Source organism: Aphanomyces astaci, assembly GCF_000520075.1.
Source record: "Aphanomyces astaci strain APO3 unplaced genomic scaffold supercont1.33, whole genome shotgun sequence".
NCBI classification, from domain to species: domain Eukaryota; phylum Oomycota; class Saprolegniomycetes; order Saprolegniales; family Verrucalvaceae; genus Aphanomyces; species Aphanomyces astaci.
Genome location: NW_009798296.1, coordinates 203215 through 228035, shown reverse-complemented (window position 1 = coordinate 228035; position 24821 = coordinate 203215). Strand labels below are relative to the sequence as shown.

General features: G+C 47.4%; 11 protein-coding genes across 14 annotated transcripts; 4 read left to right on the top strand and 7 right to left on the bottom strand.

The window, feature by feature from the left end:
• Nucleotides 1-119: 119 nt before the first annotated feature.
• H257_11297 (4-hydroxybenzoate polyprenyl transferase) lies at nucleotides 120-2212 on the bottom strand. Of its 3 annotated transcripts, XM_009838196.1 has the most exons (5): nucleotides 1866-2212; nucleotides 1554-1809; nucleotides 1356-1492; nucleotides 524-639; nucleotides 120-472 (listed from the first exon to the last, which is right to left on the bottom strand). In XM_009838196.1, the coding sequence occupies exons 1-5, from the start codon at nucleotides 2128-2130 to the stop codon at nucleotides 173-175; spliced, it is 1074 nt and encodes a 357-aa protein (XP_009836498.1). In that variant the 5' UTR covers nucleotides 2131-2212; the 3' UTR covers nucleotides 120-172. The 3 variants fall into 3 exon arrangements, with proteins under 3 accessions (XP_009836498.1, XP_009836497.1, XP_009836496.1); XM_009838195.1 differs by having other exon boundaries at nucleotides 1554-2212; XM_009838194.1 differs by having other exon boundaries at nucleotides 120-639.
• A 99-nt stretch (nucleotides 2213-2311) lies between these two features.
• Nucleotides 2312-4779, top strand: H257_11296 (hypothetical protein). The gene is made up of 5 exons (XM_009838193.1): nucleotides 2312-2887; nucleotides 2942-3147; nucleotides 3756-3865; nucleotides 3946-4289; nucleotides 4628-4779. The coding sequence occupies exons 1-5, from the start codon at nucleotides 2362-2364 to the stop codon at nucleotides 4738-4740; spliced, it is 1299 nt and encodes a 432-aa protein (XP_009836495.1). The 5' UTR covers nucleotides 2312-2361; the 3' UTR covers nucleotides 4741-4779.
• Nucleotides 4780-5070: 291 nt separating this feature from the next.
• On the bottom strand, nucleotides 5071-7535 carry H257_11295. Of its 2 annotated transcripts, XM_009838192.1 has the most exons (6): nucleotides 6990-7535; nucleotides 6442-6906; nucleotides 6154-6328; nucleotides 5888-6086; nucleotides 5338-5600; nucleotides 5071-5259 (listed from the first exon to the last, which is right to left on the bottom strand). In XM_009838192.1, exons 1-6 carry the CDS (start codon nucleotides 7523-7525, stop codon nucleotides 5170-5172), a joined length of 1728 nt encoding a protein of 575 aa, XP_009836494.1. In that variant the 5' UTR covers nucleotides 7526-7535; the 3' UTR covers nucleotides 5071-5169. The 2 variants fall into 2 exon arrangements, with proteins under 2 accessions (XP_009836494.1, XP_009836493.1); XM_009838191.1 differs by lacking the exon at nucleotides 5071-5259 and having other exon boundaries at nucleotides 5280-5600.
• A 452-nt stretch (nucleotides 7536-7987) lies between these two features.
• Nucleotides 7988-8656, top strand: H257_11294 (hypothetical protein). The gene has a single exon (XM_009838190.1). It carries the CDS (start codon nucleotides 8015-8017, stop codon nucleotides 8489-8491), a length of 477 nt encoding a protein of 158 aa, XP_009836492.1. The 5' UTR covers nucleotides 7988-8014; the 3' UTR covers nucleotides 8492-8656.
• Nucleotides 8657-8712: 56 nt separating this feature from the next.
• On the bottom strand, nucleotides 8713-9146 carry H257_11293 (hypothetical protein). The gene is made up of 2 exons (XM_009838189.1): nucleotides 8957-9146; nucleotides 8713-8893 (listed from the first exon to the last, which is right to left on the bottom strand). The coding sequence occupies exons 1-2, from the start codon at nucleotides 9062-9064 to the stop codon at nucleotides 8759-8761; spliced, it is 243 nt and encodes an 80-aa protein (XP_009836491.1). The 5' UTR covers nucleotides 9065-9146; the 3' UTR covers nucleotides 8713-8758.
• A 925-nt stretch (nucleotides 9147-10071) lies between these two features.
• Nucleotides 10072-11034, bottom strand: H257_11292 (hypothetical protein). Its single transcript, XM_009838188.1, has one exon. It carries the CDS (start codon nucleotides 11009-11011, stop codon nucleotides 10115-10117), a length of 897 nt encoding a protein of 298 aa, XP_009836490.1. The 5' UTR covers nucleotides 11012-11034; the 3' UTR covers nucleotides 10072-10114.
• An 882-nt stretch (nucleotides 11035-11916) lies between these two features.
• Nucleotides 11917-13390, top strand: H257_11291 (hypothetical protein; the record flags this gene model as incomplete). The annotated part of the gene is made up of 3 exons (XM_009838187.1): nucleotides 11917-11964; nucleotides 12427-12730; nucleotides 13203-13390. The coding sequence occupies 3 exons, from the start codon at nucleotides 11917-11919 to the stop codon at nucleotides 13388-13390; spliced, it is 540 nt and encodes a 179-aa protein (XP_009836489.1).
• Nucleotides 13391-13547: 157 nt separating this feature from the next.
• On the top strand, nucleotides 13548-14091 carry H257_11290 (hypothetical protein; the record flags this gene model as incomplete). The annotated part of the gene is made up of 2 exons (XM_009838186.1): nucleotides 13548-13605; nucleotides 13664-14091. The coding sequence occupies 2 exons, from the start codon at nucleotides 13548-13550 to the stop codon at nucleotides 14089-14091; spliced, it is 486 nt and encodes a 161-aa protein (XP_009836488.1).
• Nucleotides 14092-14581: 490 nt separating this feature from the next.
• On the bottom strand, nucleotides 14582-19597 carry H257_11289 (hypothetical protein). The gene is made up of 10 exons (XM_009838185.1): nucleotides 19247-19597; nucleotides 18770-19186; nucleotides 17675-17855; nucleotides 17137-17208; nucleotides 16895-17034; nucleotides 16055-16190; nucleotides 15838-16008; nucleotides 15563-15655; nucleotides 15347-15451; nucleotides 14582-14977 (listed from the first exon to the last, which is right to left on the bottom strand). Exons 1-10 carry the CDS (start codon nucleotides 19585-19587, stop codon nucleotides 14726-14728), a joined length of 1908 nt encoding a protein of 635 aa, XP_009836487.1. The 5' UTR covers nucleotides 19588-19597; the 3' UTR covers nucleotides 14582-14725.
• Nucleotides 19598-20519: 922 nt separating this feature from the next.
• H257_11288 (hypothetical protein) lies at nucleotides 20520-23462 on the bottom strand. The gene is made up of 6 exons (XM_009838184.1): nucleotides 23034-23462; nucleotides 22846-22988; nucleotides 22674-22793; nucleotides 22446-22632; nucleotides 20968-21081; nucleotides 20520-20923 (listed from the first exon to the last, which is right to left on the bottom strand). Exons 1-6 carry the CDS (start codon nucleotides 23454-23456, stop codon nucleotides 20639-20641), a joined length of 1272 nt encoding a protein of 423 aa, XP_009836486.1. The 5' UTR covers nucleotides 23457-23462; the 3' UTR covers nucleotides 20520-20638.
• A 562-nt stretch (nucleotides 23463-24024) lies between these two features.
• Nucleotides 24025-24810, bottom strand: H257_11287 (hypothetical protein; the record flags this gene model as incomplete). Its single annotated transcript, XM_009838183.1, has 5 exons — nucleotides 24025-24231; nucleotides 24287-24380; nucleotides 24436-24514; nucleotides 24594-24703; nucleotides 24785-24810. The coding sequence occupies 5 exons, from the start codon at nucleotides 24808-24810 to the stop codon at nucleotides 24025-24027; spliced, it is 516 nt and encodes a 171-aa protein (XP_009836485.1).
• Between the last annotated feature and the right edge of the window lie 11 nt (nucleotides 24811-24821).

Here is a 24821-nt window from a genome sequence, read left to right as displayed (position 1 = left end):
GTCATGTCTTACTATATCAAGAAGCGTAGGTATAACCCAGCCAGCCCAAACTCTACCGCAGGTTGGTTGCCTTTCCTCCTCTGTCACATACTCATTCGTCATTAACTATATAGTGTTAGGTCGTCCAACACAATCGTATGTCGTAAAATACCCACAAGTCACGTTAACTCTATCACAGCACTTTGCCTGCGACGATGCTCGCAAACACTATCGCACCAAACCACTTGTTGGACCCAAATCGATGCTGCAGGTTCACAGGGTCATCTAGCTTGGCCGTGTTGACCTGCCACGCCAGCTGCAGCCCCGACAGACCCAGACCCATGTAAAATGGAGCGCTTAGGTCCGCCATGTACCCCGCCGACGCTAGACCTGCGACGGCCGCGGCGGCAAATCCGTTCAAGATGGGCTGGGTATGATCCCCAAACAACAAAGCTGTCGACTTGATCCCCACGCGCTTGTCGTCCACCTTGTCCTAACGTTAAGCAGGCTTAGTAGGAGTACTAGTAGTACTACTAGTCCTTACTTGGTGCGCATACAGTGTGTCGTACACCAACGTCCAAGAAACTCCCGCCGCGTAAAGTGGCAACACGACCGACCACGCGCAGCTCCCGTGCACGGCTGCCCATCCCACCAACGCACCTATAGTTTGTTCCGAGTTAAAAGATATGGTCCAAAACGTCATATCGGGATTGATATATAAAAGTATGGTCATAAAAGCACCATATCGCGATCGATATATCGTTTGCATAATCCATATCGCAATCGATATAGAATGTAGAAAACACAACACCGTATGGAGATGGGATGATATCTTGTCGATTCAAATTGGAGTGGGGTTCTTACAGTTCATCGAACGAGCAGCACCAACCAAATCGGCAGACAATCGATCGACCAATCAAAACGCAGATCAATAATCAAGTGGCCAATCAAATCCACTCTTCGACCAATTCAACGTTGAATTAGTGTGTGACTGAAATTAGTGTGACACTGGACAATCTTTACATACAAAAGTCAGTACAAACAATCGATGGATAGATATTGGCAAAGAACCAGTCCAAAAGTCAACCCAATTTGGGGTCAAAGAAAGACAATATATATATATATACGTATGTACTTGAAGTACTACTTAGTGTACACACTGTATGGTCGCAACGCAGTACCTCGAACGCCATATCGCGATCGATATATATCTTATTCAAGGTTCAAGACACCATATCGCAATCGATAAATGCAATCAGAATGTCGAATCCACGCCCCCGTATCGACACATATATACAGTGGTTTTGAGCACCCACACACCAGTTGATATCGCGGTAAGCTTATCGATATATACTTATCGTATATGGTGGGTGTACCGTAGTTGAACGTGAGGCCTAGCATCGCTTGCGGCCAATATGTGATGCGCTTCATATACGGATACGCAACAACAAACCCAAGTGATGTCGCGCCCAAGCCAATCGAATATGGGTTCAACTGCAATAACACTGCCAAGCTATAAACCATATGTGTCAGGTGAAACCCCCTTCCAAATCGAAGGTGGTTGGTTTGCCTACCCCGCAGACAATTGCACCCCCAGAAACGTCCATGCTTGACGGTACGTGAGCGCGCCGGACGCGAGCGGGCGCTGGTTCGTCCGCTCCACTTGCTTGTCAAAGTCCTTATCCCACATGTCGTTGATCGTGCATCCGGCACTGCGCATGATGAGGCTTCCCGTGGCGAAGAGCGCGAGGAGCGTCGGGTCTGGCAACGCTCCTACCGGCGCGGCCAACGCGGTGCTCCAGAAGCACGGCCATAGAAGCATGTACGTGCCTGCACAACACCATAACGAGCAGTCAGTGGTGATATAAAGAGTATCGAATGGATACCTGCAGGTCGATTGATGCGCGACAGTTGAATGTATGGCACCATCCACTTCGGCGCGTGCTTTTCAGCCCACGTGTGCTTCTCCAGTGCAAACGGATTTGGCTCGGAGTGCAACTGAGGCGGACGGTGGTCGCTGGAAGTGCTGAAGATGCGATGGTGGACATGCACGTCATGCACACGAGGAATGAGGTATCGTGCGTGGGCGTAGTAGCGGCGACGCGCTAACGCCAGGCCTTGGACCAGCGGCGACGTCCATACACGCACCATGATGTGGAAATGCGATCTTACGATTGGTCCATCCAAATAATCCACACTATTTAATTCCTCGTAATGCAGTTACAGCATACACTAAATAGAATCAGACTATTTAGATTCACATGATTTAGTGTTGATAAATATCGCCTTGCGATTGGCTCATTCGACCAACGCATATTAATTAGTGTGAAACCAATCGGCGGCAGCAAAGCAGCTCATTTTGCCGCCAAAGTTCCGCACAGCATGGGCAAGGACGACGTGACGTTCCCACTGCTGCGCAAGACGGCGTCCTGTGAATATGAACATCACCGCTTCATCCTCAAGAAGAAGACGTACGACCAGCAGTACTCGCACATGTACGTGAGTCGTCTGCGGGCGCTGGAACCCCAGGTCCGCGCGAACATCCCGCCGTCGTCGGCGCATGTTCCAATCCTGCCCAAGATCATTGACCTGGCCGCGGGCGATCAATGCGTAATCATTGGCACGATCTTCAAGGTCCTTGCAAAGAAACCCAACATCCTGGACGAGTTCGTGGCGGATGAAGTGCTGGTGCTGCAGGAAGAGTCGACGTGCTTGGCGTCGGACGACGATCAACTGTTGCTGGAAGATGAGAGCGGCCGCGTGGCGCTGTTCGGGAACTTCCGCATGCAGGAACTCGTGACGGGGGTCGTCGTGGGTCTCCAAGGTGCAATGCGCGACGACGGCGAAGGGTTCGACGTCATGTGTGTGTTCACCCCCACCTTGCCGCCGCAGCTCCCACTTCCATCTCGTACGTCTATCCCAGATCTACCAACACCCCATCATTCATGGACACCGTCGTTAGGGTCCGACGATGCCTACGTCGCGCTGGTGTCGGGTCTCGAAATGGGCAGCGACACATGCGATCCATCCAAGACATCCCTCGTCGTCGACTACCTCGCGGGCCGCGTCGGCTCTCCCACCGAGAAGCGCTTCGTGTCTTCGATCGTTCGATGCATCATCGCCGGCAATTCCGTGTCCAAGCCCGCCAAAAATACCCATGCATTACCCGTACGTGTGTAGTATATTGAATCATACTTTAATGATCTGAAATAAGTACACGATGGTTTTAGATTTAAATATATATTTCGTACTGTGGTGTATAATATTTATGTTATTCTTCATCCATGACGGATAATATTTTATTAATTTTATATCCATTCAATTTTTTTTTCATTGATGATTTTCCTTGGATATTATTTCCGTGTTGGTGTTTTAGTATCAAAAGGTAGCATGACTCAAAAAAAATTTTGCCCTATAGTACATAGAGGACTATATATATATATATATATAGTACATATACTATGCATGCTTCGTACACTTCTACCTATAGTACATATAGTACATGTATTTATGTTTAGTACATATATATATATACTATTCATGCTTCGTACGATATGTATGTACTGTATATACTATTAATAGTTATACACACACATATAGTATGGAACATAATGCTCCTATTGTTGTGTTTCCATAATATTCCTATCCCTAGTGCATATATCTATGTATATACATATATATACTTCGAAGTATAACATAGATATGTGCACTAGGGATAGGAATATTATATATATACGTATATATATATATATATAACGATTCCACGTGATATATAGAAAGCCTCCGTGGCCGCCCTAGCCCAACCGCTCGAACACATCGACGCCCTTCTGTCGACATTAACCTCGTCGATGCCCGTCGACGTCATGCCCGGTGCGTTCGACCCGAGGTACCTCCTCTACCTACTACTAGTACTACTACTAGTACTCCTCCTACTAGTCCTATAAACTGACACGTCGGTACTATTAGTAACTTTACGCTGCCCCAGCAACCATTAGCTTCGTGTTTATTGCGCCAATCAATGCAAACCACAGCCTGCCATATGCTGCCGAATCCCGCCCAAGTCCAGCTGGACAGCGTCCAATTCATGGGGTCGTCGGGCCAGAATGTCGACTCGATCGGGCAGTGCTGCACCGGCCTCTCGGAGCTCCAGCGCCTCGAGATGGTCTTAAAATGGCGACACTTGGCGCCCACTGCGCCTGATATCTTGGCCTGCTACCCCATGCCCCTCGAGGATTTGTTCGTGCTTGATAGTACACCGCATGTGCTGTTTGCAGGCAACCAATCAGCGTTCGCCACGTCACTCGTCCACGGTACGGATACAAAAAATCTATCCGAAACTCATTTTGTATTGTGCTTTCGAGTGAAATTTCGTGTTGGGTGTGGTTTCTCGTTGGAATCTTAAATCGATTTGATTGGCTACTTCAGAAGAGCTCAAAATTATTAACCAATCAAAACCTTCTCAATGAAATTCAACCAATCAGATCGATTGTGGATCGGTTTGGTTGACGCGATTCGATTGCACCCCCTCCCCAAATTTGTATCAAATCGACAATATTATTCTATTTTTTAAATATTGTGTTTGGGTTGATTGACTCGAGGGATGGATATACATATATATATATATATATATTATAGCGTGGATGTGTAGGCGACGCCGGTCAAGTGACTCGGGTGATTTGCGTGCCGTCGTTTGCCCACACCGGCATGATTGTGCTCGTGAATTTGAAAGACTTGACCGTGGTGCCCCTCACATTTCAATAACATATATATATAAATATATATATACACGAATCTCACAAAAAAAAACACTATGTGTTCTTGCATCGAATAATATTAATAATAGTAGTAGGGAACTGCTGTGTTGGATCGTTGTACTATTAATAATACTATGTACTAATAGCTATATATTGTATACTACTAGTACGTAGTATTGAGAATGTTTGGCAAATGTTCAAGGCGGCATACTGAATTCTTATGGAAGTATATGTATTACTAGTCCATACTACTTCGAAGTAGGTACTGTAGTACTAGCTAGTACGTACTATTAATACGGTAAGTTAGTACTACGTAACGTTAGAACAACAATGGATACTTCGAAGTAGTATTTTAGTAGTACTATTTAGTATTCCTATTGATATTATCTTTGGGGGTTTGCAGATGGGCCATGTACTACACATCTGTGGTCGACAGTTAATAACATGTATGTGAGTGCACTTCGACGAGTTCGATCGGGATTTGACACTGGCACAACGTACACGCCACTGTCACGCCCGTCTCCACCTACACGTATATAATATAGACGCCCCTCTAGCAACTGCATTGCAAACCACGAAATCAGCAGCAAAAGTAAACACGTACCGCCACCACGGCAGGCCGATCGGCCAGGATAGCTTTGAACCTCACAGGTGTCGAACTGTCCATGACCGACGCCATGGACTGGTGCAGCGCTAACACTTGGTCGTGTTGTTGAGATGGGTCGATATCGAGCCCAACGATGCAAAACAGTTGACTTGTCATGTCCTGGACAGTGCGCCGCTCATGGCGGCAGATAACGTGGCTTAACAATGTATGCACAGTCCAGTGTCGGTGGTACGAGAGGCGGTATTGCCGGTGGGGGGTCACTATACTGAAATATGAGGAAAACCAGCAAGCACTACAATCAATAATAATCGACCAATCAGAACACGAATCAAGCGACCAATCAAACTCGCTCGCTTCAACCAGTCTGACATTCAAATATGTAGTGGGTGACTTGCAGTAAATGTGTGACACTGGGACGTTTTACATATAGAATCTCCGTCCAAACAATTGATCGATGATAGTTGGATTTGGTGAACCAGCTGAGAACTTTATATTTTTGGCTGAAAGCCTACAATATATATGGGGCACATACATACACACTACAAACCTTTGACGAGAACCGTGGGGTTGGGCATGTAATAGGTCAAATCGGAAACGGCCAAGTCGTCCAGCACGACACTGGTCAAGTTTGATATTGGAGGTTTGGATGATGTTGAGATAACCAAGTCGTTGGAACTCCGTCGGGGGGAAAGCACCCGTCGCCAGCCAGTGGGGACGGCGGTACTGTCTTTGCCTTGTACTCGATCCTAAATGCTTTGTTAGTGATCGTGTTGATGACAAAACCATATGACGACTATAGCGATGATGGTTTACGTGCAAAGCTTGAAGCTTGGAGTGCATGAGGGGCTTGTGCTTGGGTGGGGCGAAACGTTGAGCTTTCTTGAGGCTGGCATAGGCGGCGTCCCAAGCTAGCTGTGCACACTGCACGTCATATTGGGCCACACTTGCCACAAAGCAGCCCACGTCGTGCCCACTTTCCCAGCTCAATCTACGCTTACAAAACATCAAGAACACTGGGTTTCCCCCACAACATGATATATATATGTATACATACTGTATATATAAAACGCAGCATATATATATATATATATATAGTCGTACCGAAACGACGTTTCAATGTTGGCCATCGCTGCCGTGAATCGCTGGCCGCCCCTGCACTCGGCCAACGCAACGCCCACAAGCCCCAGCGCGTGGAGGTCCCCCCAGTCGAGACAGATCGCGCCTTCCACGACCATACTCAACAAGGACATGCCCATCACATTTCCCTCCAAAGCCAAGGCTAAGCCATGTTTGACTTGGTACGTTAGCGCCACTTGGAGGCCTCGGATGTCCAAGGTATGCTCGTGATGGGGCAAGACGGTACTACTACTACTACTACCAGTAGTAGTACTAGCAGTAGGCAAGTGCATGTACAAGGTCAAGAGGGATGCTTCGTAGGCGCTGGAATGCCGATCCTCGTAGGTCAACCCTGTATTGTCGCTTGGAGCGGCAGCAGGGGGCGATGGGGGGACGGGGGTATCTGCCGTTGTTTGAGGGAGTGGATTGAGCGAGTAGTTGGGGGTTAAGCTACACCAAAAAAGATGCTGTTTAGGACTCGCTTTCTCTCGAGGGTTGGTTATAGAGGAATAACACGTGAACAACGAACGTACAACGACCAGTTTCGACCGACGATGGTGCTGTGTGGGGATGCCACGTCGTCCAAGTCCAAGTGATCGATGGCGAGCGTATAATCTTGTCGGTGTAGGTAGTCTAGGAATTCTCCTCTGGATTGGTTGTGGCTAAAGCTCATCCAGCCAGTCTCCAAGTCAGCCCATTGCAAGATCACATCGTTGCGACGGGTAGCGACCGTCAGGCCGTGGGTCTGGTACGGCAGCCACACATGTGTCAGCGATTCCAGAGGCAATTGCTGCCAAGGTTGGAAGGACAACTCGTGGGGCGAAGGGAGTTGGGAAGAAGCATGACGAGGACGATACATGGCGCGGCTAGCAGGGGTGCTGGAGGGACTGGGAGGCGGCGGCTGCGGGATGTTTATGGAGCTAGCGGAAACGGTGCAGCAACGACACCGTCGGCTGGATTGAAATATGTGCAGCGTATGCTCATACAAAACAATCAAGTGGTAGCCATCGCCAGATCCATTAGCGACTGAAGCTGCGTCCCCCCGCAATTTCGCCAGCCCGCCAAACATGACACACTGCGGGCGGCAGTTACTCTGGTTACATCTGGTTGTCTAGGCGTTACATTTTTCAAGTTGCACGGCTTGAATGCGTGCTACTATATTGTATATATATATATATATATATATATCTGTATCTGTACTTGTGAGCATAAAATCAAGGCTGGACGTGCGTATTCATGTGATAGAGTGCCTTGGAGGTGTACATCACACGTACATTGAGTGTGGAACGCGGTGTAGTTGTCGAAAATATATGCATACTCGTATTACTAGAAATACAGTGTAGCTACACTTTTACATATACTGTACTAGTACCAGTACTGGATAGAAACTACACTTTTACATATACTGTACTAGTACCAGTACTGGATAGAAATATAAGTACTATTTCTATTTATACTATTAATATTAATAGTAGTGTGAAATCAGATATAATATGTATTGGAGGTCCTGTATAAATTAATTTCCCACCCCACCTCACTTCGCATTGTCTGGAGGAGAATGACGAGCAACTTGAACCAAGCGTTCCTGCAGGCGGCGCTGTCGGCGCGGAGTGTGGCGCCGACGCTGTCGCACAAGCAGCAGGTGACGCGTCTGTACAAGCGCTCCTTGAAGCTCTTGGACAGCTGGATCATCGACCGCCGCCTCTGGAACGAAGAAGCGACCAAGATTCGCGGCCAATTCAACGAGCATAAGCACACCGACATTGGCGCGGCCCAGCGACTGCTCCGTGAAGCGACCGCTGAATTGGAAAAGTACACGCACCCTGACCCGTATGTTGTCGTGCACATGCCCGGCGGGTCCAAGTTCATGCGCAACCCGCCGTTGCCGTTGGAAGTGTGCTTTCCGGACGGCATCATCCCGGACGACGTCGAAGTGTCGCCGGTCAAGGCGATCAACATCGACACGTCGCCATACCGCGAAGACGACTTGAAGCAAACCGCGTTGGTCGACTTCTCCACCAAGACGGCGTACTAAGCGACGCGAGCGACAGCATCATCTATTCGATCTCTCACCACGAACCCAGGACCTGCATCCCTAGACACGTGCTGCCAACGTGATGCCGTGTAATGCTCAATGCAAATATCCATGAATGTCGAGTATCCTACGCCCCCACAGCGTAATTACGGTATACTATTCCACGGTGTAGCTTAAAGCGTCATGCATCGCGGGTTGGCGTGGTTCTGCCAGTTCAACACATTGCAACTCGGTGGATTTGTATTCAATGCGGACATCTCAATTGTGTTATGATGCCTCTCGTTCGCCACTGCTGTCGCCGCCGCTGTCGTCTTCGCCGATCCGTCCGAGAGAAGGAGATCGTACACGTAGAAGTATCCGTCGCGGTGTGTATGGACATCGGATCTTTTGCCATCGCAACTCCTACATGATGATGATCAATCCAGACGTCGCGGACTCCACATCCACGGGTGGGGAGTACTCTACCTCGATGATCTCATGGGCGTCGCTGTCGATAGCGAGGAAGCCTCGAAGAGTGTCTACATCCACGCCATGGAATCCTTCCGCATGGTCGTCGTCTTGCTTGCGGCTCATCCTGTCCACAACTGAGTGTTCACAACTCTCGTGGTGCCATTGCCGCTACATCCACCAGAAGAAACCATGTCTGACTTAAAATACCGTAGAACAAATAGCATCGTTTGATTGGCTATAATGCAAACCTATCCACCAATCCAACCTCGTGAAAATCAGCGGTTGAAGTGCCGTTACATGGCGGTTTCAAGCGGGAGTTTCACAGCAAAAGGAGAAATGCTAGTTGCTCTGAATTTAACAACCTATACACCGCATGTTCAAGCCTAAATAATACTTCGAAGTAGCCCATACTGACGAGTTCGTCATATCCATGTCTGCGCAACTACTTTAACTCATTACTAGTTGCCCATCTCGACCCGTGTGCCACTTGGAATCCCTTTCAAAGATCTGCAGCGTTACCTGAGTAACGAATCACATTCACGCAACCATCCCAATAAGCACTCAATGTCTCATTGTAAAGTTAGCGTTAGCTACACGATGGAACTTGGACGATATCGTGTGAAAAAAGCTGCAAATTTTGAGAGAGCCCAATGTTGTCATCCAACTCCAAGCGGTAACACGTTTAGAGATGCAGCGACATCAAACCAGCGTAACATGCACTACAACGGTGAAGGAAGGTATGGTTAGTCGAATCGAGCATGCCTCCCAACCAAAATGCCCAACATCACAAGGGAGTGGTTATGGCACATGCCTCCGCTAGCTGGGGCACGTGTAAACTGTACAATACTACTGTAGTACAATATTGGACTCGTATATATAGTACTAGGTATTTTTGCATGCCCACAGTATACCTGTCACATACCACAATGGTTGCATTTTGGGTGGAGGGTGTTTGGCAACCCCTCCATTCCCATTTGTTTTCCAGCGAACAGTACATCCTTCAATAATGCACATGGACAATTTCCAATTACAAGCCAACCCCAACCATACCCACGGAGTAGTTCACCCCAGCCCCCCAAAACGCCCTGAACCCCCCCCCCACTTGATGCAACGTACGTATATTTCAAATACTAGAATTGATTAGTTTACAAAGAGTACGACGAGTACATACATTTACGCGAGCAGAGACGCGTGCAGGTCGGGCACAAAGCTAGCGCGCAAGTCGTCGTCTTCGTCGTGGTGGTTGGAAATCACAACGATGTACGCGCCGCCGCCCAAGATGGCGCCGACGATGGGGGCGACGATGGGGATCCAAAAGTAATGGTTTGCGGCCGTAAACACCCCCGAGCCCCATCCGGCGAGTGCAGTGAACGTTCGGGGGCCCAAGTCGCGGGCCGGGTTCATGGCGTATCCAGTGGGCATGCCAAAACTCATGCCAATCATTACCACAATCAGCCCCACGGTGAGGGGCTTCATGATCGGGTTGGTCGGCATATTGGTCGGGTCGTCCACGCTGAAGATGGTAAACACCAGCAGCGCCGTGGCCAGCATTTCACACACGAACGCGCTGCCTTGGTGCTCCCAGGACATGGGGTACGTGGCGAAGATGCCGGCGGTTTTGCTTACAGTGCGGTCCGGGTCCATAGCATTCAAAGCGGGATAGTACACGATAAACACAAACAGTGCCGCAATGAACGCCCCCACGAACTGACTCAGTGCGTACATTGGCACCTTCTTCCACGGAAACCGATTGTACACGGCCAATGCGATGGAAATCGCAGGATTCAAGTGCGCCCCGCTGACCCCCCCCGCGGCGTGGATGCCCAGCATGACCGCGAGCCCACACCCGATCGAGATGTGCGTGTAGTCTCCGTTTTTGCCTTCGCCCAACACGACTTGGGCCACCACTCCGTTGATAAACACCATCATGATGAACGTGCCGGCGACTTCCGCGAGACATTCGCGGACATAGTGACTACGGATGCGCCACCACGGGTAGATTTCCCGAGGGCTCGAGTTGTCGCTGACGACAATGGAGAGGTTCGTCATGGGTTTGTAGTCGTTGATCATGTTGATTTGTATGTGAGAGAGGCCTTGGAAATTCAAGAATGGGATCATCGTTGGGAATACTTACTGCATATACATCCTGGATCATTTTCAGAATTTGTATGGTGTCCAAACTACGGGGCATGTCACGGGAAATGTAACGGTGGTTGAAGTTGCGGATGGGATAGACACATCGTGTAGCTTGAATGTGTTGACGCAGTCTGACGAGAACGGGGCTATACTACTGGGCTTAGCATTACATTTCCAACTTGGTTATGACCGAGGTCGATATACATGTAAACAGTCTGTAGCCAAAGGCCCTATGCTGAAGGGGGGCGTTTGACGAGCGGACAGTCTTATTCGCAGTGTCCTGGTCGATTCAAAATATTGGCCACATCTCTCATCCATCCGCTGCTCCGTGAGGTATACATACCCAGGTGCCGCCCACTTTTCAATGTGGATTGCAAGTTTGACGACCAACCATTGACTTGATTGGATCGTTTGTGATCGATTAAATGAGATGCAACCAATCAAATCCTGGCATCGCCCCGTTGACAAGACAAATCAGGGTCTACGTAGCGCCTGTGAGTCACGTGGCAAGTCCAGGACGAGCCATGGCGGGCGTGCTTTTTTGTCGCCCACGGATCGTGTCAAACTAGCCTGCCTTGATCGTTTTGTCATATGGCCGTTTAGCAAACTGAGAACCCAATAGCGTCATGACCAGCCAAACGTGACGGATGGTTGATGCATCGAGGCTCGCAAAATGGAAGTGCCTTCGACATCGCCACCGTGCAGCCACGCCAAGGGAAAACATATATCGAGTCATGTTCAAGGGGGTACTCTATACATGACAAATCTGCACTTGCTCATGCAGAGGATGCCGTGTCCACATATGTAACAATATGTTGGAAAATGTTGTTGGCGCAACAATGCACTTCAACCGCGACATGTCGCCACTCACCCGTTCAGGGGTTCTGGTACCATGTACTACTACCAGCTACCGGTAGTACGTAGTACTCCGTATTAGTAGTATGTACAAGTGTCAAACCGCCAGAATTCCCAACTACAGTACTGTACTACTACTACAGTACTACTAGGACTATTAATCGTACTCCGGAGTACTACTTCGCAATACAATTGGTATATATGTACTACGTAGTAGTAGTATGTACCATGAGTTCGCCCTTGGTTCGTGACATAACGTTAGCGCCATCCGACCCGCCTTTGGAGGGGGCCTTAAGCAGTAACGGCATCAGGATGACCCTGCCCTGCTGTTAGAGCTTTCCCATCGATCATTTGGCATGGCAACGATGAAGTGGCACCATTCTCAAGAATTGACAGTGTGAGGTAAAATACCCGAAGTCTGCTTCGTATAAGTATGACCGAAGTTTTCGATTAAAACCGCGACGATACTGGACATTTGGAAGACGTTGTAGTAGGCGATACGATCTAATCCCATTGACTCGGCGGACAGCGGATGTTTCTACAACGTCCCCTTCGACGCCTCTTCCACCAACGCATGGGCCCAAAGGTTCGACAGGTCGAGGGCTACCCAATTCTTCCTCGTCCGCCACGGTGATGTGACGGCTGCAACGCCAAAGCTTTGTCGGCCCAGTCTCGCCTTGGTCTCCAGCGTGGCAGCTGGGCGTTGGAACTACTCGAGGGCCAGGGCTGTGGACACTTGGTGTTATTTCCGCACCAGCGTCGCCTTGACGCTGCTGTCATTGCTTTCCCCTGTGGGATGTTCGCGGATCGTTGTGCCCCATGGTTAAAACTTAATGTAAATTAAGTGCCTTCTTGTCGATCAAATGACAAAAAAAAGTAGTCTGGACCTTTACTCCCCATTTGTACCTTCACGTGGAAGTCACTTCGAGCAATGAGATTCCACTTTGTAAACCCTAACTACCACAACGCTTGGCAATGAATGCAACTTGGAAGAGTTGCGACGCTGTTGGTGTTTTCACTACCGATCGAACTCGGACCTCACAAGATCAAATGCCACTTTGGTACAACCGGCCACTCGTCGGACCTTATCTCTATCCTCGTGGGTCAGACTTACTACTGATTCTACGTACTAGTAGCAGTGGCTAAACGAAGCGCAGCGAACAATCACGTGATACGCTAGTATTCAGGCAGTCAGTCATTGTTGATTTAAACTACAATCCAAAACTCTGCGACTACCACCAGCAGTAGCTTTTCGACCTGCTACGAGTAGGGCGTGGAGGCGATGGGCGCGGCCGTCCTTCTGAAAGTACTCGGGGCAAGGGCGACGTACACCCACGAAGCCATCAGTGGCAGCTTCTGCGCCTACAAGGGTACAGCGACGCCGTGGAACACGACTCGCACACGATCGGGACCATGGCGGGGGATAACGGCATCGTTGTGGCCCCTCGTGCCCAGTGAATTGCGTGCACGGAATTGTCCAAGGGGTCTGTCTCGGGCGACAAGCTGACCGAGTGCACGCAGTTCATGCGTCGCCCCACCAAGGCGGGCGGGACTGAGCCCGACTGTACCAAGTGGTCTACAATAGCTGGGCTTCACGTCCGGTTACAGCCCGTGGATGGAGGATGAAGGCGGCGGCCATCATCCCCGCCTTGTTCATCGGCAACAGCGGGCCTGTGTGCGGCACCGTGGGCAACCCCCGGCGGTGACAGCACCGACATTGGCGTGGGTCAGCCACCGACGGAGATAAGGACGACCTCCTCGCGTTCTTCTCGTCCAAGGGGCTCCAGACCGGCAACGGCGCCGCCTATTTCAAGCCGGATGTGTCGGCATATTCACCCGGTCCGCGGACATCGCCGCCAACACACAGTACGCCGCCAAGATGGCCGGCATGTCCATGGCGTCCCCCCATGGATGTGGCGGACGTGGTGGCCATCGTCAAGAGCGTCAACCCTGCCGCCACGCACGACCAAATGGTACAGTACCTCATGGTCTCCACCGATCGGGCCTCGCTCAACACGACCGAGCCCCGTGGTATGGACCTACGACACCGGCACGTACCCGGGGCACCCAACCGTGGGGGCGTGTGGCCCAACTACGGCGGCGTCAACGTTGGTACCATCCTCCGCTGCACGATGACCGCCGCCCCACCTGCTAAATAAATACCCTCATCGTAGAGTATTGTTTTACTAACGTTATGTAGTAAGTCGTACGAATTGAGATATAGTCCTACAGCAGAAAGTCCAACAAGATCGTGAACGTACGTACTTCATTCAATTGCACAATTACCACGCATAAGCCCAAGATGAGACATGTACTGGGTACATCTGTGACGTGGCAGCAGCAGTCCCATCAGAATCAGAGACGAGATACAAGTCCAAGCTGTCGACTCGACCGAGTTTGGAGTGATCTTATCGAAATCCTGCCCTTGTTTTACTGTTAGTCAACGTCAATACTAACTACTGTATACACCCAGAGGACATTATAAACGCTATTTTTTAGTAGGATTAATCGATCTTGATTAATTGTTTCTTGTTGTGAAATCCCCAAATAATTTGGACTGATTCTCCAAAATCGATCGATGATTCGTTGTCCTGATTGAATGTCAAAAGTGGTGGCCATGTGGCGTTTGTAATCACACTAATTGAAGTCCCACACTAATTCGACGTTCATGAAGGTGGTTTCCTGCAATCGGATTGGCTCCATTCTTCTGCCGGCTCTTGTACATTTGGTGTTGTGTCGATTCATTTTCTTCATGTCGGTCCAGTTTAGAAAAAACACAACAATATCACATGTCTAAATGTCCAAAATCGTGCGGATTTCTTGCGGAGTGTGCACTAGTGTACTCGGGGGGTACGGAGGCCGATGATTGGTCACAAACGCATAAACAGCATCATATGCCCCGTAGAGCAAGTCGGCCGTGCGGGACGCGGCCGCGCGGCGCCACTCGGGCGCGCCGATGCGATCCAGCACAGGCACATGCAGCGCCATGACGTGGGTGCAGAAGCGGTGCACACTCACGCGGACGACGTCGGGTTCCAACCCAGCCTACATACAAATAATGTACAGTTGGTTGCACTTAGATGCAGGACAAGGGGACACTGGCGTCCATTGTATGTATGTATATATTGTCAAGTCGATTCGAAATTGGAGTGGGGTGTTCAATCGAATGAGTAACACCCACATCGGCAGACAATCGATATACAGTATCGACCAATCAAAACCCAGAACATGAATCAACTACCCAATCAAATCCACTCTTCAACCAATTCAACATCGAAATAGTGTGTGACTTCAATTAGTGTGACAGTGGACGAATTTTACATACAAAAGTCAGGACAAAGAAAATCGATGGATTTGCACAAGTCCAAAATTAGAGTAAAAGGACAATATATATATATATATATATATATTTACCTGAAACGACTCGGTATGATCGTTTGGTGCTGCGACATCGTCAGCATGCTGCTGTGAAGCCAACCACACCGACGACATGCCACTTCGTTGGACGAGTCCGTCAGCCTACAACACGTTAACTCCATCGTCAGCTTATCTGGTGTATCGAATTCAATAGATCCGAATATATATATATATATATGAATATTATATATATATTGGCAACGGTGTTGATACCTGAGCTTTCGCCACCGACTCCACCACCAATATTAGGGCCGCATGCACCTTGTCGTGCCATACCTTTGTCGCTTCCAGGCGGCCCAGAGTGGTCTGACCAATCCAAGCAAAGTGAAAGCGAGTCAGCCAATCAAATGCAATCAAATAACATATTTCATCCAATCAAATAAATTCAAATATGTCATGCAATCGAATCAATTCAATCAAATACACTACCCAATCAAATGAATTCAATCAAATATTAAATAAGTAGATATATCTATGTCCCAACTTACATGGACACACGCCAATTGGTTGATTGCAAACACATTTCGCTCGATCGTAGCCGCCGAAGCATCCAACGGCAATAGCACGGTCTGCACCAACGGGTCGAGCACCTTGGCCAATTCCGCGGCGTCGATGCCGTGGGGTAATAGAGCATTCACGTAGCTGTCGATCAAGTGGCCCTATATATATATATATATATATATATATATTGTGTATTATTCGTACCAGCTTGTGCGTCAACTCCAACGTTGGATGGGCCACGCCCAAACCAAAGTCCATATTGTCCGTCCAAGCTGCACGGTATTGATCCAACTGCACTTGCCACAACGTGGCAAACTGAGCTTCCGCCAAGCTGTGGGTTCTATCTCGGAATAAATAAATAATAAATATTGTGAATTCACTATAAACTTGCAAAATTCGCGTGGTTTGTCGAATCACTATTGAATCACGCTGGAGTTCTGATTGGTTGAATATACAATTGTCCTTTCTGTAAGAGCCAATCAAATAATCCACTCAAAATTGGATTAGCCAATCATAGCGTCGATTCGTGATTCGATATTCGGCAGCGAGATTCGATTCGACGGGGTCTGGAAATTCATACAATAAATCGGGCAACATATAAAACGATAGGAAATAATCATCATTCTGGACAGACATGGTCGAATATAATCCATACATGGATAAATATGAATAAGAAAAGTATCTAGTACAAACGTGTGTAAATGGATAAAGTGTGGTCCAATTTAAAAATATATAGATACATACATGATATTATATCCGACATTTATTGTGCTGTTCACCCAAATTGACCAAATAATGAATAGGGGATATGGTTGAAATCGATACCAAATCGATCCAAGCAGTGTGATTGGTTAAAAAGAATGAAGACAGCCTTATGATTGGCTCAAACGAATAACGTTACCTCTTAATATGAGCTTTATATGATGCAATTGTGAACGATATCATTCAAAGGACAACATTGGGTAAAACAAACACACTAATATCCTTATATAATACAATATCGGATATATTGAACTGCATACATCAAAAAAGGAGTTGACCTACTCGCGTATACACGTGGCAAGCTCTGATTGGACAGAAAGCAGCGCCGACAGAACCGAATCATAGTACGCAAGGACATGCACCACAGAGTACACTTGGACTAGATTCGTGGTTGGGCCTTGAATCACTTGGTGCAGCCGCACCTACTCGACATATATTTTTATATTTCACAATTTCGAATATTTTCCAACGAGAATATATATATATCGTATACGGTCGCCCGAACAATCGTCTAATACTAGTACCTGAAGGGGTCGACTGAGCCCAGCGCTCGCACTGCTGAGGGCATCGCGGACGTGATCGCTGTCCAAGAGTCTCTACTCATCACAAAAACATATTTTATAATCACCAGAACACACAATATATATTACAATAATAAAATACTATACAATAATAAAATTTCATACAATACGAGACCCACGAACATTCTCTACACATACATCACCCCAAGATATATTTCATAAACATGACAACACACAATATATATATATATATATAATAATATTGTCTAGTCGATTCGAATATGGAGTGTTTGGGTGCATATCCATCAAATGAGCAGAATGACCAAATCGGCAGACAATCGATGATCGACCAATCAAAACCCAGAATACTAATCAAGTAGCCAATCAAATGATCCACTCTTCGACCAATGCAACACCCATATTAGTCGGACATTTACAAAAGTCAGTCCAAAACAGAATCGACCGATAGATATTTGGCGAATTAGCCCAAAACTTCAGCCAAATTTTGGGTAAAAGGACAATATATATATATATAACGTACAGCAAAGAATTCCGTGTCCCCAACAAGCGTCTGATGCACCCACGCGAGCATCTCGGCCGCGTACCGAACCGGATCGTGGGCGTGGATTTCGATGGGGCGGGGGATGCCCACAGTCAGCGCATGCACAAACTTGCGCAATGTGCCCGTCCGGCGGGTCTGGGCAAGGGCGTCCACACAATATCTATTGAATACACCGCCAATCTGAGATATGGTGATGATGTATCGCATATAGTCGGGCCACGCAAAAAATATATTAATCATTTAACTAGTTTTTGTCCCTTTGTAAACTCCAATTTGATCCGATCGGACAAGTTTAATATAAAAATGATTACTAGTGTAGGTGCGTTAACAACTGTTTTTTGATAGTACAGTAGGTATAGTGCAAATGGCCTAAGGGTTAATTTTTTTTTTATTTTTGGCATTCTCACATGTTTTTCAGACGACCAATGAAATCAAAGCAATTTGTATCATGAGCCAATCATCAGAAGGCATACAAGCTAGCGCTGGAAGTAGTCATTTGGAATAGAGGAAGAGTTTGCCGACAATCAACATAGTGACTCGTTAATGACGTAGAGTATAAAATATAGAAACAAATAGTTTGATCTTTCATCTCGATATATCTTTAGTCTAGAAAAAAAATATATTGAAATTTGTTCCTCTCGATAGGGAATATTTTGATATTTAATATCAAAAATACGTATATATTTGTTCATCTCGATAGTATAGAATAGAAATATAGTTTGATATTGGTGAATCTTTCTCCAATCTCGATCAATCCCATTTGTTTTTTTATCATCATTCCAGGGGCAAAATATACGAATGTGTCGTTCATTCCTGCCACAACGCCATCGTATGTAAAGTTTATACACCCCCACGTCGAAGATTCAATATATATATATATATATATATATATAGAAGCAACTAACGCGTAAGCTGCAATATCTAAAAATATCTAAAATATCTAAATTATAAATAAATAAAAATCAGATCGAAACTTTCCTTTATTTTTAATAATTTGTGGATATATATATATATATATATATACAATCAGACCAATCACATTTGACCACCCACAAGAGAATTCACAGGTCGTACGTGTAATACGCAGCGTGGCCTCGCAGAAACCGAAGGGCCTGAGGCAGGAGTCGCGCCACGTCATCAGTCGAGTCATCCTGCAGGTCCGACAGGTGATCATCTGGAGCGTCCGCGGCATTGCACAGGACACTCGCCCACGCGTAGAGCTTCTCAAACGCTAGTGCCTGGGCCTTGCAGATGTCCTCGAGGTACTCCAAGCTGCTCGCGGCGGGGTTGGTTGCCACTAGATGCTCGCAGTTGGACCGAATCGTTTGCAAGCGATGGAGGAGCTGAAAGTACGACGTCATGGCGGTGCCGTGGGACTCGGTCAACGGCGCCGCCTGTTCGAGAAGTTGGAGATCGTCGAGCGACACTTGGTGCTTTTGCAGAAAGTCCTTGGTCGAATCGAGCTCCAGTTGAATCGCGTCTTGCTCGGCTCTAGATTGTGCAAAAAGTAAACAAGGAAGGAGGGTTTGAGAAAGGACAGGCGGCATGTACCGAAGGGCGGCGGCCTGGGCCACGAACTGCGTGGAAGTGCGCTCGGTGGAGTCGAGGAATGCCATCACGTGACGACACTTGCGGTCCATGATGTCTGCTTGTTTCTTCAACGCGTCCATGGAGGACAACAGACCCTCCGTCTCCCGCAACACCGCGTCCGCCGCGTCCAGACTGGCCACGTCAAGGCTGGATTTGAGGGAGGCTCGTAGCTCCATCGACGACAGGGACGCAGCGTCCTTGGGAAGGAGGTCCGGGAGCGAGTCCAGCAATGCCTTGGCCTGCGTGAGCTCGGACGAGTTGGACAGGAGCTTCTTCACGCGATGCTGCAGCAACATGGACATATTGCCAAGACGATCAAAAGTGTGATGGAGGCATCGAGTCCGGATAAGAATCTTGAGTATTTTAAAATGCATTTTAAATGTTCCAGGGGTATAAAACAAAAAATGTCTCATGGTATTATGGCCAATCAGATACAAATCGTTCAAATCCGTTGGTTTGATTTGTCATAAACAGTACAATTTCGAACTAAATAGACCAATCAGAGTTCAAAATTTAGACTTGATCTACTTCAAAGTAAGTGATATATTGACTGTATGTATACTCCGAGTACTACGTTTGTACGATAAAATTCAATTTTGTTTCACCTTTTCATATATCCTTGAAACATGCAAATATTTCCGGACCGAGGTACAGTATTTATAGTACTACAGTACTCCAGAGTACGTAGTATTGTCCAGGTATGATTAATTATTACTAGTACCTTCCATACATTATCGATATTAGTATTGTCAAATCGATTCGAAACTGGAGCCCTCAGCCGAATCGAAAGGCTTCACCCAATCGGATGGCCGAGATTTGGATTCAAGAACCGCCTAAGCCAATCAAATCACGTTGTGGTAAATTTCTGCCAATTCAAACGTTTGATTCGGCCCAGTCCCTTCACATTAGGCAAAACCACATTTACACTTGAAGTATATTATATATATACTCCTTGTCTTTGTATAGTACTGCATAGTAGTTAGTATTAGTTATTTGTACGAACTTCAACTGGTTCAAATGGATTTTTCGAATGCTAATTGGCAAAAACGACTCGGTCCACGTCCACAAAGGTGGGTGAAATGCACAATATCTATCAACTGGTACATTTCATCCAAATGTGGACATTTGATTTCGCCAAATATAGCATTCGAATCCATTTAATCTTATTTAAGCTTGTACAAACTATACAAAGATAAGACTATAATACATGGTTTTGCCTCATGCGTTGTATTTGCAGAAATTAGACAAGACGTGATTTGATTGGCTGTTTTTTAATCCATATTCTCTTAATCGATTTGAAGACAATAGTACTACTGTAAATAATACAGTCTCCTGGTTCTTTCCCCACAACAATTAATATGGCAAGATGGGCATGTCGACCAACTGCGTAGGCATTAAGACGCCATATGCACCCTTGGCGCCCATGTCCCGCAAAGTTGCAGCCTTATTCGTGGCCACATCCTCCGTAGCCGAATACAGCGCCGCGCCTTTGGCTTTAAAAGTGCCGTCGAACGCGATGGCCGTGAGATCTTTGGGCGTGAGGCCAACATTGTTGCGAAATGTGTACATGATCTTCTCGTTGAGACGGGGGATGATGGCTGTCCAGTTGGTCGCAGTGATGTTGGCCACGGGGAGGGTCTGCGACAGCGTTATATGACCAACCAAAATACATATAAATATACCTCGGGTCGGCGATGCATTTGCAGCTGAATCGTGTCCACGATAGTGTCGAGGCCGGTGGGAAAGCACCGCACGGTCGGGTTCTTGGCGCCGCACCCGCCTGTGGTGTTGTTTTTCTACAGATCCCACAATGTGGTCATGCTCACTCTGTCGCAGAAAAAAAAATATATATATATTGTCGATTTGATATAAATTTCGGGGTGCAATCGAATCGTTGCGCCGACCAAACCGATCCACAATCGATCTGATTGGTTGTTGAATTTCATTGAGAAGGTTTGGATTGGCTAATAAGTTTGAGCTCATCTGAAGTAGCCAATCAAATCGATTTAAATTCCAACGAGAAACCACGCCACAACACAATGACATTTCACTCGAAAGCACAATATATATATATGTGTTGTGGTTATATTCGAAACAGGAACGACATGGAGAATGAAGAATCATCGATACAACCAAATAAATGGACAGCAGAATCATCGGCACAAGAATTGAGCCAATCAGATTGCAGGAAACAACCATCACCAACATCGAATTAGTGTGTGACTTTGAATTAGTGTGATACCAAGCACCACATGGTATGTTTTGACATACAAAATGATTCAAAAAATCGATCAATAGAGTTACAAAATGATTCAAAGAATCAATAGATTTGGCGCTTCAAACGTCCAAATTTTTTGGGTAAAAAAGAAGACAATATTCGATCGACCAACACCAATACATATGCTTCGATATAATAATCCTGTATTGGCCAATCAAATACTACTTTTCGCTTCAACCGTTCAACATAGAATTCGTGTATTATATGCTTCGACTTTATGTGACACTGGTCAATGTTTTCATACAAAACTCTATATGTGTCACACTCGATCAGGATATGAATTACAAATCCATCCAATAGGTGATGGGTAAAACGGCAATCGAAACAATACGATTTCGAATATTCGGTACAAATGTCCAGACCCCGTCGACTCATCACGAATCGACGCTGTGATTGGCTAATCCATTTTTGAGTGGATTTTTTGATTGGCTCTTGCAGAAACGAGACACGTCGTAGTATATATATTCAACCAATCAAAAGTTTCCACCAAGTAATTCGATATTTTGATTCGACAATATCAATACGCGAATAATTCACAACAATACCACTGGATTTCGCGCAAAACTACACACACCAAGATAAAAATCATCATATAGTCAAATCGATTTGAAACTGGAGCCCTCAGCAGAATCAATCGAATGTCTTAGGTGAATCGATTAAAGAACCGCCTAAGCCAATCAAATCACGTCATGTCGAATTTCTGCCAATCCAAACGTTTGACCGCATTATTGGGCAAAACCACATATATATACTAATCTTTGTCTATATAATTTTTGAATAGTATAGTGTGTACAAGATAATTAAATAGGATCAATTCGAAAGCTATTTGGCGACGTGACTCACTCAAGTTCAGATTTGGGCGAAATGAATACATATACATACCCCCGTGTCAAATGCAGCGGCATATTCGTCCCACGACAGCGTAAGCCGCGGTTCCTCCGGTAACGCGGCGTCGTCGAGGCCTTCCCGGAGAGCTTTCATGGCCTTGAGCATGAACGGGCCGCGGGTCCACACGCCCGCCGCGGTGTTGCCGGTGGGGTCGGCAATATTGAGGCCATCCAGCTTCAACCTAGTCAAACGTCAAGTGTATGACGTGGCAACACCCCGTACGTTTTGACCCAGTCTGTGGCTGTCGACACAAACGTGGGCAGGTTGGCGTCGTCCAAGGCCGCAAACGTGCTGTCCTGGGCGGAGATGTCCCCAATGACGCCGATTTGGCGGATGCACCGGCTACGTGGATGTCCGTGGTTACATGCATCGAGGATGAGAGAAGACGACATACGTGCGGAGCTGCAGCATACATTTGGCGAGGGGGGTGTTGTCCTGCTCGTCGACGGGGGCAACGACGGCGCCAGTGGCGGCGTTCACGGTGGCGAACGACCAGTACACGTGGCTCACAAATCGGGTTTCGGCTTCTTCGACGAGCTACACGGATGCAGGTTAGAGTACAACGGACATGGGGTCGCGTGCCTTGGAGCAGTTGGTCTTGGTGTCCCAAGATACGGCCATAAACTTGTCGTCAGCGATGAACGGGATGCAACCGGCGCAGGTGTTGTGGAGGGGATCGTAGTAACTCCCGCGCGCGCAACGCCGAGCCTTGCGGCTGAGTTCGCGCCACGTGATTGCGTGGTTGATGGCAGCACATCCTCCTGTGAGGATGTTCTCTTCATTGAACTGCGTGGAGACGAGACCCCCAGTGAGTTGGTCCAGCCAGCCACTGTCGTACAGAACGTTCCCCATGTAGAAGATGGCAAACACCATCGTGAGGGCGATGGGAAGCGGCCACCAGTGGAACCCGGCCGAATCTTCGGACAGAGATATCTTCCCAGGTCGATTGATGCGCGGCAGGGCGGCGCCGGGCGACTTCACCATGTTGGGCGATTTCATGTTCATTTCGGCCGAGATTACAATGTGCGAACAGGTGGAATACCTATGCGCCCGGATAATACTTGCGATGTACGGATAACCGAGTTAAGCGTTGTACGTCTTAATCGGTTAAATGCGTCTTATTCAACTGTCATTGACATCACTTGGTTTGACGTGGGCTAATATGTTTAAACATATCTCGCACGGCAAGCTTTTGACGTGTAAGCAACACGGTCCTGTGATTAGTCGTCGTAACTTCTTGATGAATCCATTGATATTATTGGTAAAAACACAACGTTTTGACCAATGAAAAGTATTAGCTGGTTGGCAAGTAGTACAGACAGAGGCTGCATGACTCTTCCTATTAATAACATCAAGTGTAATAATAACAGAGTGTTACCGGTATCGTTGTTGCCACTGTGAGTATTATGGTGCAAGTCATCTACTAACGTGACCGACCAGTGATCCGCCAACTGACCAATGATCCGCCAAAACTTTTTATCCAATAACATGGTTTCTCGAATTGTATTGGACAAAACAAAACCTCTTACAATATTGACCTCGTGAGAAATTATGGAGGCAAAACTTATCAACGTTAAGAGGTTTTCGATTTATCTCCTTCCGCCGTCACCGCCGCGTGGGAAAACCCCAAAATTTCTCCAAACCGATTCGCCGACAGGTACCCCTGGCCTCCGCATCGCTCGCGGCAGACACTCACGACGTTTTCCGCGTTCCATGACACCGCCGGCTTGATTGCCGAACAGTGCACGACGAGCTCGAGGCGGTCCAGCGGATCCGTCGACTTGTTCCATACCTTGTACTTGTCTTTCACCACGTTCAGGCCGTGCGCGGGCCACGAGTGGCAGCAGTGCCTGCTTTTGCAGGCCATAGTGCAGGATGGCTGTGTCCGACTTGCCCTTGGGACCGACCGTCGCGCGACTCGCCGCATATCTAGGCATCACACCCTTGGCATTAGGAGAATGAATAGGCGACGAAGGAGTAGTACCGCATCGCAATCGCCAGCGACAACTTGGTGCCGCCCATCAACATGGAGGCAATGCACACGCGGCCACTGAGCAATTGATCTGCACAACCAACATAAGCATCATGAGCATATGACGATATATTTGTGTTTCGAAGGCCAACCTGCGACGGCCTAGAAACGGCCGCGTTTGCTGGACACGTGGCTCGTGAATGTTCCGTCGCCGCTGACTTGGGAGAGCGCGTCGAGCATGTTGGTGCGGGGAATGCGGACGTTGTCAAAGAGAATTTTCCTGTCCACACAATAACCAAAAGAGATGCCATGAATTCACGAGTCATATCAGGCGGTGGAGGATGGACGGACGGACGAGTACCCGTTGTCGACGCCGTTGCAGCCCATCTTGTGGCCCA